The sequence below is a fragment of the Zonotrichia albicollis genome, chromosome Z, assembly GCF_047830755.1.
Source record: "Zonotrichia albicollis isolate bZonAlb1 chromosome Z, bZonAlb1.hap1, whole genome shotgun sequence".
Taxonomy (NCBI): domain Eukaryota; kingdom Metazoa; phylum Chordata; class Aves; order Passeriformes; family Passerellidae; genus Zonotrichia; species Zonotrichia albicollis.
Genome location: NC_133860.1, coordinates 47,384,959 through 47,399,940, shown reverse-complemented (window position 1 = coordinate 47,399,940; position 14,982 = coordinate 47,384,959). Strand labels below are relative to the sequence as shown.

Sequence of the window (14,982 nt, the reverse complement as noted above, 5' to 3'; positions counted from 1 at the left end):
TGTTGAGCCTCACACCACTGGGCTCAGCCATGATCCAGCCTGTCCAGATCCCTCTGCAGAGCCTTCCTGCCCTCCAGCAGATCAACAGTCAACAATGGCACCCAATTTGTTGTTGTCTGTGAATTTACTAAGAGTGTGTTTGACCCCTTCCTTCAAATCATCAGTAAAGATACAGAGCAGGACTTGCCCAGTACTGATTCCTGGAGGACACCATTAGTGTGTGACCTGGTGATTCTAGACACCTTAGTGTGGATTTCACCTTGTTTCTCTTCTGTGGCTGAAGAAAGAGTAAAATAACAGCACAGCCTAGATACTTTAGCCTTTTTCTTTCTTTTTTTGTAAGCTGCTGCTCTTTTTTCCCTTTTCTGTTTATCTTTCTGTCTTCTTGGATGTTTGTTTTGGTTTGTTTTTTTGGTTTTTTTTTTAATTTCTTCCTTTTTTATTTACTTGGTTTGGGGTTTTGTTTGTTTTTTGTTTGTTAGGGTTTTGTTTTTTTTTTTTAGGTCTGTTGATTTTTATTTTAGCAAGTGTCAGAATAGAGTTAGCTTTCTTTAATATGTGCAAAGGCAGAGCTGGAATATTTTAGGGTAATGTATGCAAGTAATGTACAAGGAGTCAAGAGGGGGGTATTGTCAGAGTTTGTGTTTATTCAGGCAGGAAGTCAGTCTTAGTGGAAGATGTTTCATTTGTCTGCTTAATATCTGTGGCTTTGTAACAGGGTTTAAGTTATTTCCATAGATTCTCAACAATACGTGGCTTTAATATCCATAGACAGATAACATGGTATGCTTTTCTCATCTAGCAAGACTATTTCCAGCTCAGCACTTCAGCCATTTCCATCACAAAATTTATTTCTTGAGCTATTATTTGTAGGCACCAAGTTAAGAAGTCAGGCAGTGTTCTAATGATTTGTTTCTGCATCATGTTCTGCATAAGAAAAGTTCCTATGATCTGAAGAAGTGACTAAGATGGTGGAAGTTGGTAAGCATTGAGACACCTGTCATCTTACAATTGGTATTTTAATCCCTGATTTATAATGGAACTGAAGCTGTATAAACATCAGGCTAGGCAAGGTTTTGCTGTGTGGTTTAAGATTCCATATGAACATAAGTCTTTTTGTAAGCAAAAAACCAGAAACCTTTAACAACTTTCTATATGAGGAAAACATGCCAGTGATGTGATTTCAAGGTACCTTGCTGTTGTTGAGTTGATTTATTCACTTAACAGCTTAATCTATTTCATCAGTTACCAAAAAATCTACTCTGTTTTTCAGGGTAACAAAGGAATCTTTGTTGAAGTTTAAAATAGAATTACAATGTAGAATCAGATTGATGTATTGTTTTATACAGGCAAAATGCCACCTAGCACTGCAACTCATTTGTGCTTTTATAGTGATGTAGTTCAAAAGCTTGCCTGACATCAGAAACCTACTGTTTTAGGATGGGTGCTCATTCATCTTGGAATAACTGTAACTGAGAAATTCGGCAATGATAGACAAGCATTAGGGTGAATTGTCATCCGGAGACAGATAAGACTAAACTGTTGAACACTCACCACAGCTGTCCTTTCAAATTTCCTTAATTGTGTATTTTGGATTTTTTAAGACTAAAAGCATAATGAAACATGGAACTTTTCCAGCAGGTTGACTATGAAAACATTTATCATGTTCAGTCAATAAAAGTGCAAGCAAAATGTGGAACTTATGCTTTTGCCAGTTGCCTTATTGCTTTGAAAAATAAATTTAATTCTCTTTAAAAGACATTATTTTACCCAGAGGTGTTTCTGAATTGATTTTGATTAAAGAGCTTATGAGAATTTATTTTATGCATTATTTTCTATTCTTTCTGGTAATGATTCAGCTGTCAGTTAGGTTTTTGAAGCCAAGATTTTTCCATGAAATTTTTAGATTTTATTTTTAAGGAGGGGTCATGATTCATATGCAAATACATGAAGTATTTACACCCTTTCCATCACTAGTTCTAGGAATATTTTAAATTCACTTTTTGTATTTCTTGTCTTCCATTTCCGTGGTATTGGAAATGGGTGTAATTCAGGACTGTGGATGTGATGAATGAAGTGTAAAAACTGAATTTCAGCACTGTCTTCTGTTTTAATCTTTGCTTCCATGTTTTCTTAGAGAAACATTTTTGGTTTTTGTTTTTGGATTTTTTTGCTTTATATGTTTGGGTGTTTTGTTTTTTTTTTTTTTTTTAATATAAGGTGTATCCAGTAACTTTCCTATGGGGGAAAATATGGGGTTTCTATGAGAAATCCTTGGGATAAACCAGAGATGACCATGAACTAAAATCATATCGCTAAACAATTTATTAACACTTTGGAAAAGTTGAACCAGAAATCCTGTTTGTAGCACAAATGAACTCTCATCCCTTCATGTTCCCTTTCTTCTAAAATTGTTTAAGTTACTGTTTGCTTCATTATTTTTGTCAATGTGGCTCCCTACCTGTGTTATGAGTTCTTTTGTGTCCGTGTTCAAGGCTTTTCTGACAACTCTTCCCTGCTGTGCTGAATTTCTTTGTGAGCAAGCATTTAAATTCACATTCCAGCATGGAAAAACAAGCTGATAGAAAAAAAAAACCCAAAAAAAAAAAACCAAAAAAAAAAAAAAACACCAAAAAACAACCAACCAGTGTTTACTTTTTTGGTTTGGGGTTTCTAAAATTTGCCCCCAGGTGTGCATTTCCTATAACTGTCTTGAAGCAGAGGCCATCTTGTGGGTACCATGATAGTACCTAAAAGGTTATTTTTGCCGCTAAGGTAAACAGACTTCAGGGAAGCATTTCAGTGTTCAGATGTTTCATTCACCCAGTTGATCCTTTTCAGGATAATTGGTGCACGTGCCCATGCCCTGGTACTATCAGTAGCTGTGCTCCTGCTGAGGAGAATTCTTTTTTGTCTCTGCGTTGAACATTCTGGAGAGCTGCACATCTGCACTTTTACTGATCCTACTAATAGATACTGTTAATCAGGGTAAATCTATCCTCTTACTTACTTGTGTATTATTGTTGGATATATTACCTAGTTTTATAGATAGCTCTTTTAGAGATATTGAAAGAGTAATTTCCAGTAGAGTTATTCGAAGAGTCATTTCTGATTGTTTCATACAACTGTTTTACAGAACTTTACCTAAAATAATAACAGCTTTTATTAAAGCTTCATAAAGAGAAATTTTCCAAAGAATTATTGACCTCTCTGTAGTTATTGTGATGATCTGCCAAGGAGAAACCCCATCTTTCTGCCCTGGTGCAGTGTGAATATTGTAATAGGGGCTTCTAAGTGAGATCCTCACTGAGGATTAATTCTGCAAGGCAAGTATTGTTCCTCTGATGACAAGGCTAGTGTAAACTGGTGCTGCAAATGCTGTTTGTGTTTTCACTGTCTTTGATACCATGCTCAGGACATAACAAACCATCATCAGGAGAAAATAGAAAAGGAAAGGAACCTAATTTGATTTTAGGAATTAATAATTCTTTAGATGAGTTTTTCGCTTTGGAACTACTAAGATGGCTTGATGTGGAAGCTGATAGTTGTCTTGGTGATTTCATTTAGTCCTTTTAAGGAATTGCATCTTCAAGTTAGTTTTTACAAATAAGCCTATATACTATGTGATATATCATTGTTGATACAGTTGTCAGTAGCAGGTTCTGAAGATTGTTTTCCTTGTGGGTAAAGCAGACTTTTTTGGAGAGCCTTGATATTACCTGAATGTCTCTTGGCTTGCTTCTCTCAGTGTTACCAGCCCATCACCTGCTTGCCTCCATTAACAGGATATCTTCAACTTGAAAGAAAAATCAACCACCATCTTTAGTCTAACTTATGTTTCCCTGAGCTAGAATATTGGAAGTTTATTTGAAGGCCCAGGCAGGTAAGAAGGGAGAACAAGCAACAAGCAAAAAGTGTCCTGGAAACCTTGGTATGTTTATCAGGGTAGCTAAAGCCATGCCTGTTGGAAACATGAAAGAAAGGGAATACTGAGGGCTTTTGTTTCATGACCTGAGTGATAATGAATATTACCTTCAAAGCAGACACAGAGTGGAGTATTCCCAAGTGGTTGTATGTGCATTTAGAATGAGAGAGTAGAATAAGGTTTCACTTAAAAAAAAAAAAAAAAAAAAAAAAAAAAGACAAGAAAAAGCTATATTCTGAACCTTTTATTTGCCGAGTTTTGTGACACATCCCTTCATTTGCAGATTGCTTGTAGAGGATGTAGAGGATTCATATGTCAGGACCATAAAGTTTTTAAAATTCCTCTTTTCCCCAGGCAGACAGTAATATTTATCCTGTTAGCCACCACATTTAATATTTTGATGGGAGTGCTTGAAATGTATGAAAATAATGTGCCCCAGTGCCCCGATTAAAAGAACTGTTGTATAAAATAAGTACTTTTGTGGTCACCATTTTTCCCCCCTTCTCTACTCCCTTTATTAATTTTCAGTATTATAGTGTTGTTTCCTCTCTGCTTCTGCCCCTGAAAGGAGTAAGGGAGTACTTAAAACCCACCATATTTCTCTGGTCACCTTCACATATCAGCTAGTATGGCCGTGTACTAATGAAAAAATAGTTTTGTTCTTAAGTGAGCTGCCTGTAGAGATGGTTCAGGGCTCCCTGTAACTCCTGCATTCCAGAAGAAGCAAAATAAAAATCACCTTTTCCTTGAAAGTACGTTTCATGCATCTCCATCTTTGTGATAGCATTGGAATCATTACACAGCAATTGGCTCTGATACGCTTGCACAGACAAAAATTGAGTCCGACAGGACTGGTGTCTCATGGACTTTGCTGTCATTTGAAATGCTGGCATGAAGATGGTAGCGATGAAAGGGGAGAGCTGGTGCCTTTAGCATTTTGCCTATGAAGATTTCTTAGGCTTCTATTTTTTGATAGCAGTCGCTGATTCAAAAGATAGTTCTACAAAAGAGATTTGTAACATAGTGTAGATTTCTACCAGCTGCTCATGTCTTTTCTTCCTTGAGTAAATTCTTTTGAGCATTTCTCTGTACTGAAAATGGGCTCTTTATGCCACCCACAAAACTGTAAGATCTATTTAGTGGAATAATAATTAGTATACTTTTTTCTCTGCCCTCTTGGTTTTCATCTTTACTGCATGGCTGCCATTTGTGTGGTAATGAAGAGGGTAGAATCAAATTTAAAAAGCCTATATGTTGCTGATGCTTCAGAAAGTATAATTGCATGTCATGTTATTTTAGTGCCAATGTCACGCTGCTTAGGGAGATCTCTAGTATTTCCTGATGAAGGAGGAAAAATTTTTTATATTCCTTAATTTCTGTTCATGTGGCATATTTGGACAAGGATGAAACACTGTTTTTTCAAGTCAGGTACTTGAGCTGTAGTTCTACCAGTGTATCATATTCAATTACACATTGTAATAAATTAGATGGATTGAATTGAGATCTCAGCCCTTTATTCAATGCCAGATTTCTGTTTTTCTATTAGGCATAATTCAGATATGTGCAGGAAATCACAACAGGAATTTTAACCTTTGAAAGTTGCTGAACAATGCAATATGTTAATAATAAGTTCTGAAGTGGATTTTGTGGTGTTTTTCTTACCAGATGCCAGGGCATCAGCTCCCTGTTGGCATGTGGATTTGTTATGGATATCTAAGCTGCTTTGATTATCTTTTTGCAACATGAGTTCCAGTGATGTCCTAAACCAAAGAAACTAGTATGAGAAGGTTTAAGACATGCTGTAGTTCTAACTAAAGATTCAGGATGTGACAGTTGCTTGATTATGTGGTAAAGGACCCTAAGAAATGTGTTGTAACACATTTACCGTGTGTTGGATCTTCTTGTACATACCAGTAGCTTGAAATTAATTATGTTTCTTCCCCTTTCTGCCTTTTGTCTTTTGAAATTGTTTTGCCTCAAATTGTGAATACATAAAAAAAAGAAAACAAAAACTCTAGTCTATTTTTGCTAATTGTATTTTTATCTTTTCACAGGCTCTGAAAATACTTCATCTGAAATTTCAGACTGGACAGACTCGCAGTGGCTTCTAAGCCAGTGAGAACAAGGCTGCCAAAGCATGCTGGTGCCAAGCTGTCAGATGATGCACGTAGTCAGGCCAGTGGTGGTGCTCCTGTGCTTGCTGCTCTGTGCTGATGCTGAAAGTAAGTTTATTATTCATTTATGCTTAGGTCTTGGCCATCACGTGTGGTTTTGTTTTCAGCTGGTGGCCACTAAGAGTCTCAGAATGAGTTTACTTTTGAGTTATTCTTCAAAAACTTTCAGGTCCTCTCTAGATCACAACCAGTATTTGAAAAAGATTGTTTATGCAACTTCCTTACTGTTTCTTCTTCTTAATGCCCCTTTTCTTAAGCATGAAATGGTTCATGTAAGATGGTGAACACCACTGTCACAAAGTTACACAGTCAAAACAAAAACCAGCCTTCCTCACTAGACATTGGTGAAATACCTTAAATACATCTGTCATTCTTTGAATATTTCTATCTTAACTTTGGTTAAAAAAAAAAAAGACATCCCCCTCCCAATTAATATCCCATCCAATTAAAATTCCCGTCCCTTTGTAAGTGCTACAACAGCTGTTCTAATGTATTATTTCCGACAGCTGTCACAGAGTACAGTATCCAAACAAATCAAGATGAACTGACAGCTTAGTGGCTGGCCTAAACATGTGACAATTCAGTGAGGAAAAGCACCTATGTTTACTTGTACAGAGGGGAAACTGCTCGAGTTTGGTCAATTAGGTTATCTATTAATGGAAAGATAATATCTTCTTTTTAATTAGGAAATCATTAGGTCTGCGTTGTTTACATGTGTTCCTTCTCCCAGCTGTCCTTTGGCTTCTTCCACAAGTAATGTGCAAATGAGAAAAGCCATTTGCTTTCCACCTGTTGATCTGCAGGTTTACTGCAAGCTGGTTGTTAACACTGGCTACAAGCTGACTGCTAACATTCACTTGGTTGAGGGATATTTTCCTACTTTTCTAGTAGTTCCTGACTCTATGCAGACATATGACCCATCAATAACTTTTTTTCAGCTCTGTCTTTAGAAAACTTCTGTGTTTTTTTCCACACGTGTGGTAAATTAAGTAGAAACACAGAGTAATAGAATCAGGTTTAGTAAGGCTAGATGAATCAGTTTTCAATAAATGCATACAGAAGATTCTTCATCACCCCACCTATCACCTGCATTCCAGGTATGCAGTGTCACAGCAGTAAAAGAGATACCAGAATTTTTCAGTTTCATGCATAATAAGCTTTCCTTCTTTTAAGTGCAGATCTGTGAAAGTGAAGTAAATGGAGGAAAAAAGGACAAAACATACATGTTTGTTGTGTACTGACAGCTGAGATTCTTTGGCCCCTTTCCAGTTAGATAATGACCAGCTGGGATGATTGTGTCTAAGGTGAAGCCAAGGACATTTTAACACTTTAGCCAGCAAATAATTAATTGGGAAGTGGGCCCATATGTTGGACAGTTTTGCAATTGTAGTATTCCACTTATTTTAAAAGTTGCACAAAGATTAGTTTTTTGTGCATAAGGAGCACAAAGATTAGTTTTTTGTGATAGTTTCTCTCAGAATGAGATTATGATTTTCAGGTATTTAATATGTACCAGCTTTTAAGTTGTGTAAATAATTATATACATAGATGCAAATGGTATACATAATATGGTATTAATTAAATTGTGTGTCATGTATATGTTTATGTGACTCTGCTTAATATTGCATTTATAGTGTGAGTGTTAAGTTAATGTTCTTCTATTTTACTAATTTCTTTGAGGGTCATGACGTAGTCACATTTTCATCTTACACATAGTACTTTATTTGGGACATACACAGAATCTCCACAGACATAGTTATTTTATGGCCTGGGTGAGACAGGACAGCACCTGTGAGCGTGGTGTATGCAGACACACAGAAAGATGTGTCTTCGTCCAGGATTCGCCCTCCTTGCCTGAAGAAAAGTTCCTGCTGTGCTGGAGTTGGCTCTGCCCTCTGCTCCTGCTCATACTCTTGCTCCTGTTTTGTCTTGCACTTTCTAGAAGGGGCCAGACCCTACTTTGACCTAGTGCTTTTCTTGAAATTCTTCACAAAGAGTGGCAGGACCGCATTACTTAATTTTAATGGGAAGAGGACACAGAAGGTGAGACAAAGGGAACAAAAAATTTGTTGTTTTTTTCTGTCACCCTCTAAAGGCTATACGCTTTCCTTTTTTTTGGCCATTATTCTCCTGTTGCTAACATCAAGGCACTGCAGAAAAGTGTCAATGTTGAGTGTCTAAACATTGACACTACATTGTAAACTTTCTAGAGTAGTTGTAAATGGGTAAAGAACTTGTGCTCTTCCAGTCTCACTGTCAAATCACTGTGTGTGGGACTCGTAGCACCAAGTAGCAAGTCAGCTTAATGCTACTGAACTGGTTCCCAGTGGTAGTCCTTAGTACTTTTTGGTTTACATACAACCTTCACAGTTGAGAGAGGGAGGCAATGGGATACCTTTATTTCTCTTCATCATTGTGAAAGACCCCCCACTCTCAAATGTGCTGGTGTGGGCTGATAAATGTAATGTGTCAACAAGTATATGTGCAAACTATATTTTATTCTTTTAATCCAGAAACTAAATTTACATTGACTGAGAATAGTAAGCAAAATTAAAAGGTGGCAAAGCTACCCTTCGCTCTTTTTTACCTTTTGATGTCAGTAAGAATGTGAGAGTTGTAAATACAAGAAGTGAAAGCCTCAAGAATTACAAGTATTTTTAGATGTCTTCTTTTATGTTTGGCATTTGCAGGTTCAGTGTACACTAAGAAGGAGTAAAACACTTTTTCACTGAGGAAAGAAAGTACTTGTTCATTAGTCTTTATTGAGGAGCAGCAATCTACTAGTCTACAGTGTTTTTCATTGGGTGGGATGTTCTCAGTGGTATAGATGGCAATGCTACACCACAGCTTCTGAGAGATTAGTAATACAGTTTTGTCCTAAGATAAGTACTGGGTTTTTTCATGTTGATTTAAATGAACAGTAACTATCCAGAGGCTATATGCAGGTTCATCTGTTTAATAACAATGCATATATGTTTCAGAGATTCCTACATAGCATATTCTTTTAAGAACTATCAAATATGGTACATTATTATGTGTTTCTAATCTTGCCAAGGGTCACTGAGCTCACTTAACCACTAAGCTCAAAGAAAGATAGGAAATATAAACTCCTTCTAAAGTGTTATTCCTGGTCTTTCCTGGTATTCCAGTTTTTGAAAAATAGGAGTTTAATTTGTATTAGTAGAATCAAATATTTTTCTGCAGATAGTGTGCATCCTGCTTTTTAGTATTTGAGTTGATTCTTGTGCATCCTATTCCTTTTCTACACTGAGAAAGGCCTGACCACACCAGCATTTCAAAATTCTCTGCTGCATTAACTGCTGCATTAATTCTCTGCAGTAACTTTGTTTAATGCTCTTCCTTCATTCTTGGTTGCATAGCTTCTGCTCTGACATTTTTGTTTTGTTACTTCTGTAGAGATGCTGTTTTAGAAGAGAAGCAAAAATTCTCTTTTCCTTCAGCAGAAGTGTTTGCAGCTTATTGTAAAAAGGCAAACAGAAATACTTATTAAAAACAATGCATTTGCTGTAATATTGCTTCTATTCCCAGTTGTTAGAAATGTGAATAATGCTTAGCTTGTTCTTTGGCTTCTAATGCATAATGTGACAGTTACCATCATGCAGGGAACCACTGTACCATCATATCTCTAGGCCAGGATCAGTTGTGACAGGACAATGATTACTTACAACAGATGTTGGGGTAATTGAGACAAATTCTTGTTTAACAGGATGTAAAGACAGTAATTTAGTGTTAGTGAAACCATTTTTTCCTCTATATAGTTTTCTCATTTTTTGAAAAAAAATTGTTTTTTAGGGAACATGTGTGTTTTTCCCTGCTAATACCACTCTTTCTTTTTAAAAACTTTTTGTGTGCATCTACTATCTGAAACACATTCATGAAGTACATACTGAATTTTCTTCTCTCTAAGCACTTGTCTGTAAGAGTAAACTACCCCCCAGATCTTTCAAAGTGATTAAATTACAGAAAGCAGTTGTGTTATAGTAAGTCTTACAGGTGGACATACATAGTTCACAGTAAAAACCTCCACTGTTCCAGAGTAAGGTCCTAAATGCTATGTGCAGTGAAGCCCAATCTGGAAATTACTTACTTTTTTGTACATGTACATTTGATAGTTAGTGAATTTTTTCAGAGTACATTAGATTTAAACTCTGATATTATTTAACAGGTAATTTCAGTTAATTGCTTTCAATAGTGGGCAGTAAAAAAATTAAAGATAAAATCTTTCTGTTCTTTATTGGTAATTTTTTACAGTATCATTTGTCTTTATATTAGTGCTGATAGCATGCAATGTAAGATACAGCCCTTTCATTATATTGCTGTGTTGTTTGTTTTTTTTTTTTAATAATGGTGATGTATTCAAAAAGGTTGAACTATAAGCTGAGGATTTTTTTTGGGGAAAAAAGCTTCCAATTTTTTTTTTTTTTTTTTTTTTTTTGTTTTTTTTTGTTTTTTTTCAGGAATTTTGATATCCTCTCTTCAGCCCAACCCTAGGACGTTTTTCAGTTGATTTGATGAAAATTAGTATATACTGTTACCAGAGTAATTTTACGTTAGACTTGTTAAATATGATATTACATATGTCAAGTAAATCACCCATCAGTTGAAGTTTTTAGTTTTAGGGGAAAGTGGGACACTTAGTCATACCCAACCTTCCTAGATGCATTCATTTTGCTGTGCAGCAAAGTGACAGCTTTGGAATAAATCTGATAGTTGAGATTAAGAGTCAGGGAAAATGAAAATATTATACCATCATTCCAAACATACTGACTTAGCTGCAGAAACTACAGGTAATAAAGCTCTTTGCATGAGCCAGGGTTTATCCAACCCTTATTTTTCAAATCCTTGCATTAATGCAAATTTGAATAATTTAGTTCCTGCAGTAGCCATAACTACCACCATATCTATTCACCTGGTGCAAATTACCAACAGCAAAATTATGAGCTGCTTGAGAAATAAAATTTTTCAGCTAAAATAATTTTTAAGAATATGTTTTGGTTATCTCTGTAAATCTGTACATAAGAAAACATTTTGAAATGCCATATGAACAAAAGATTTGTGTGTATTTTATAAGGTGTAGATTCAGGATTAAATCATCAGGGTTTTGAACTTCAGAAAGAATTGAAGAAAATTTCAGAATGGTTCTTCTGAACATTTTTCTGTCTACATCTCTGGTGCTCTGAAGATTGTTGCTGTGTCTCTTTCAGAGCTGTTTAATGCTGTTTTCAGAGCTGTTGTTACTCCAGGTAGTTGTAAACCCCTACGTCCCTAAAGCAGAGCACTGAACAGAGCTGAGTTGCAAGCTTGGAAATCTGAGAAGCATTAAGGCCTGGCAGCTTTGTGTGTGTCTGACTGTGGAGGCAGTGAAGTTCCCCAAGTAAAAAAAGCCTTTATATTTTGATCTTTTTTTGAGTATGTATAAAACCAGAGTCAGAAAATTCAGTGTCTCAAATCTTCCCGGACACCCAAAAATCTAGATATGAGAAATGTATGTTAATCGCCTTACAGTGTTGGACAAACCCACATGATTTAGATTAATGTTATCTGTTAACAGCAAGTGTTTTTGGAGAAACTACAGTATGGGTAGTTATCTCACTATGTAATTCCCTGCAGCATCAGTAATGACCACTGGCAGATAAAGGAATGTGAGTCATTAATATTCCTGTGTCAGAATTGGCAGCGAATTCCAATGTGTCTGCTAGATTGCTTAAGAACATGTCTGCATACTTCAAAAGTTTACTAGAGGTGCATACCATAGTCTCAGTGTAGGAAGGCTCTTAGGGAAAAAGGAGGAAGAAACACTGGTAGAGAAATTTTAGATTTTTTTTAGGTTGTATTCATACAGCACAACAACTGCTGTAGTATTTTATAGTATTTTTACCCCCTGTCTGAAGCTTAACTCTCACTGGCTGAAATGGAGATAAAATGTTGAGTAGCATCTTCTGTTTCAGTAGTGAATTTCTGACAACACTTTTAGAAAATGAAAAATATCTGGATGTGTACAGAAAGGTCACAATTCACTTTTGTCCACTGTATATTTCAGTAAACTCCCTCCCCCAAAAATAAAATATGGATAGAAAGATTCTGGCTTAATCAGTGTCTGCTTGAACCTATATTTGTTCAAAATAATTAGGCAAATATTTTTAATTTCATCCTTTCTAATTCTTGTAGATTTGCACAATATTTTAAATAAATTTTTGATAATACAAATTAATTTGAAAACTGTTAATTTATTTTTAATGCTTCCTTCTAAAGGAAGTTATGTGGAGAACAAAGTTACACCTTGACTTTAAATTGCTATAAAATAGGTTTAAACGTCAAGTTGCGTCCAGACTGCTACTGTGGCTTTCACTGAATTACAGAAAACTGTATGGTATGTGTTATGAAAAACGTGAGGGTAGAATTTCGTCTGTTGATTACAAACTTCATGTTACATACCTGAGGAGAATATGTTGATAAAAGACAATTAAGATGTCTTTTAATAAACATAAAATTACTAATAAACATAAAATTGAAAATACATGGCATATGGTCATTTCAGTTTACAAGAAATTCTGGAGCATGACTGTAAACACTTTGGACATGGTCTTGCTGTGCAAAGCAGTAGCAAAGGACAGAATTTCACAATACATAACACATTAATTCCTACAAAACATAAATTCTGAAAGCCTTTTCCCAACAAGGCTATTTTCAGGAAGAGAATTCAATAGAAGTTTAAATTTGTTCTATTGAGATATAAAAATATTTGGCTGTATGTCTTTGTGAAATCTGAGTGGGTAGAATTTTGTTCTAGTTACTCCTAAGAAACTGATTTTTAATTTGCTTTGTAAAACTTTCTGTACTTTCTACTTCAGTACCAGTATATGGATGGAAGAGAGCTTCTAGTGCTGTTGGTTTTATTTTAATACGTGGAATTGTGAAGAAGGAGGCAGAAATGATAAGGGAAAACGATAAGAAATTTATTTTGGTAGTAAGAGTTTATTAGTTACAGACATTTCCAGGAAAGTTCCACCTCTGTAATTTTTTTCATCCAAGAATATCATGTACACTTTAGCGTGTAAAATAATTGTTGAGTATATGGGCAGGTGATGTCTGGACTGAAAAGAGAAACAGTCAATTGGTTTCCTGTTCTAGTAAAAAAGCTCACATTTTACCAGCAACAAAGAGTGCATAGTCTCTCTAAATGTAAGGATTTTGAAAATAAATAAGGATTTTTTTTGTGTTAAGATGAGGTTGTAGGGTCCAAAACTTTTTGATTGAAAAGCAAAGGTAGAATGAATGTGAATAAAAAGACAAATTAACCTTACAGATAAGGGCATAATGAAGCCAGCAATGCATTGAAGGGGTTCCTGACAAACTGGAGAAAGTGCAAGGAGGAGAAAAACACAGATTCAGAACTAGGAAAATACTTTTATCATCTTTGGTAATAAGTTTTTATAAAACTTAAGGCTTTTTCTAGCTGGTGGATACGTATTTTCTTCTCAAAATATAGCAATCGTAATAGAGATCTTTGCTCAATAAATTTGAGTTTAATGGTAATTAGTGGCTGATTGTGGTCAATTGCATTGTATGTATTGTGAAACAATGTGCTTAAATGTCAGTTTGCTACTGGATATCTGAATATTCTCAGATTCAGATTTTTTGCATTTCATGGAGAGTACACAAGGTGCTGGACTTACTACAGAAGTGATGAAGAGAATCCGTTTATTTATTTTCTTTTTTTATGTAAAAAAGCTAATTTTACACCTATGAGTAATTCTACGTGGGGAATTAGGAAGAGGAGGAAATAATTGGAAATTACATAAACCTTAGTGCACCTGTATCTTGCATGCTAGCATACAGGCTGATACACCTATCTCAAGAAAACACAACTGAGTTCCATAAAATGCTTTCAGTGACAGCTAAAATGGTCCAGAGGATGGGACAGCTGCCATGTGAGAGGAGACTGAGGAGGCTGAGACTATTAGAGTTTCCAGGAAGGTTGGCAGAAGTGGGTTGTGGGGATTATGGCTAAGGTCTGAAAAGTTATGGGAGCAGAGGCGAGAATGAGAACAGAATGGGTATCCACCTACTCAGTAATATTAGAACTGTGGAGTTTGGGGATTTTAGTAGAAAATGGAAATTAGGTAAAATTTAGGTAAAAAATGGAAATTACTGTTCATTTTTGCTGAGGCAGACAGTATTTATAGTTTTAAGAGACTTTAAAAATCTGTGTACAGGAGGTCCATAAATTAATACTAAAAGAACAGACAGGAATGCCATTGTTAATGTAGTTATGCATATGAAGTGAATGGACATCAAAAATTGCCCAGGCAAATGTGCCCATGTATGGCATGTTCTCTTGACGTGGAGACATGATAGCAGACAACAAGATTAAGTGTGTCCTAATAAGGTATTTACTGTCATCTTACACTCAGAAATACATATGGTTTCAACATGCATTTTGCATTGTGTTTGTTCATTGACACTAACTTCTCCAGAAAATCTGATTTGGAGATTCTTGTACCACACTGTATCACAATTCTATCACAATTATTACATCTATATTTAATAACAAATTAATATAGGAAGTGAAATTGGAGGCTATGGCAAGCATTTAAGCAAATGCAGTTTATAATTTTGGACAATTACAATATTAGTGTTATTGATAGCAGAGCTCACATATTTGCCAGCTCTGTGTTTATGTGTTTTTGTGTATGTTAATTTGGGGCAGGAGATACAAGAATTAGTTATTTTATGGGATGAGTTATAGAGCTTTACAATTCACAGATTAAGTACATTAGTGGAAAATCCTAGTCGCCTTTTTTCCTCTTTTATAAACTTTCATCTTCAGACATACTCTTAATGTGAGGAAGTGTTAACATG

The 14,982-nt window shown here is 35.5% G+C and overlaps 1 protein-coding gene across 50 annotated transcripts in view; it reads left to right on the top strand.

Moving 5' to 3' along the window:
- PTPRD (protein tyrosine phosphatase receptor type D) overlaps window positions 1–14,982 on the top strand; it is a 1,168,317-nt gene that overhangs the window by 882,977 nt on the left and 270,358 nt on the right. For all 50 annotated transcript variants that reach the window (XM_074533114.1, XM_074533153.1, XM_074533152.1 and 47 more), the window contains one exon: window positions 5,980–6,147. In XM_074533114.1, coding sequence (XP_074389215.1) covers window positions 6,063–6,147 — 85 coding nt within the window. In that variant the 5' untranslated portion in view covers window positions 5,980–6,062. The remainder of the gene's footprint in view (window positions 1–5,979; window positions 6,148–14,982) is intronic.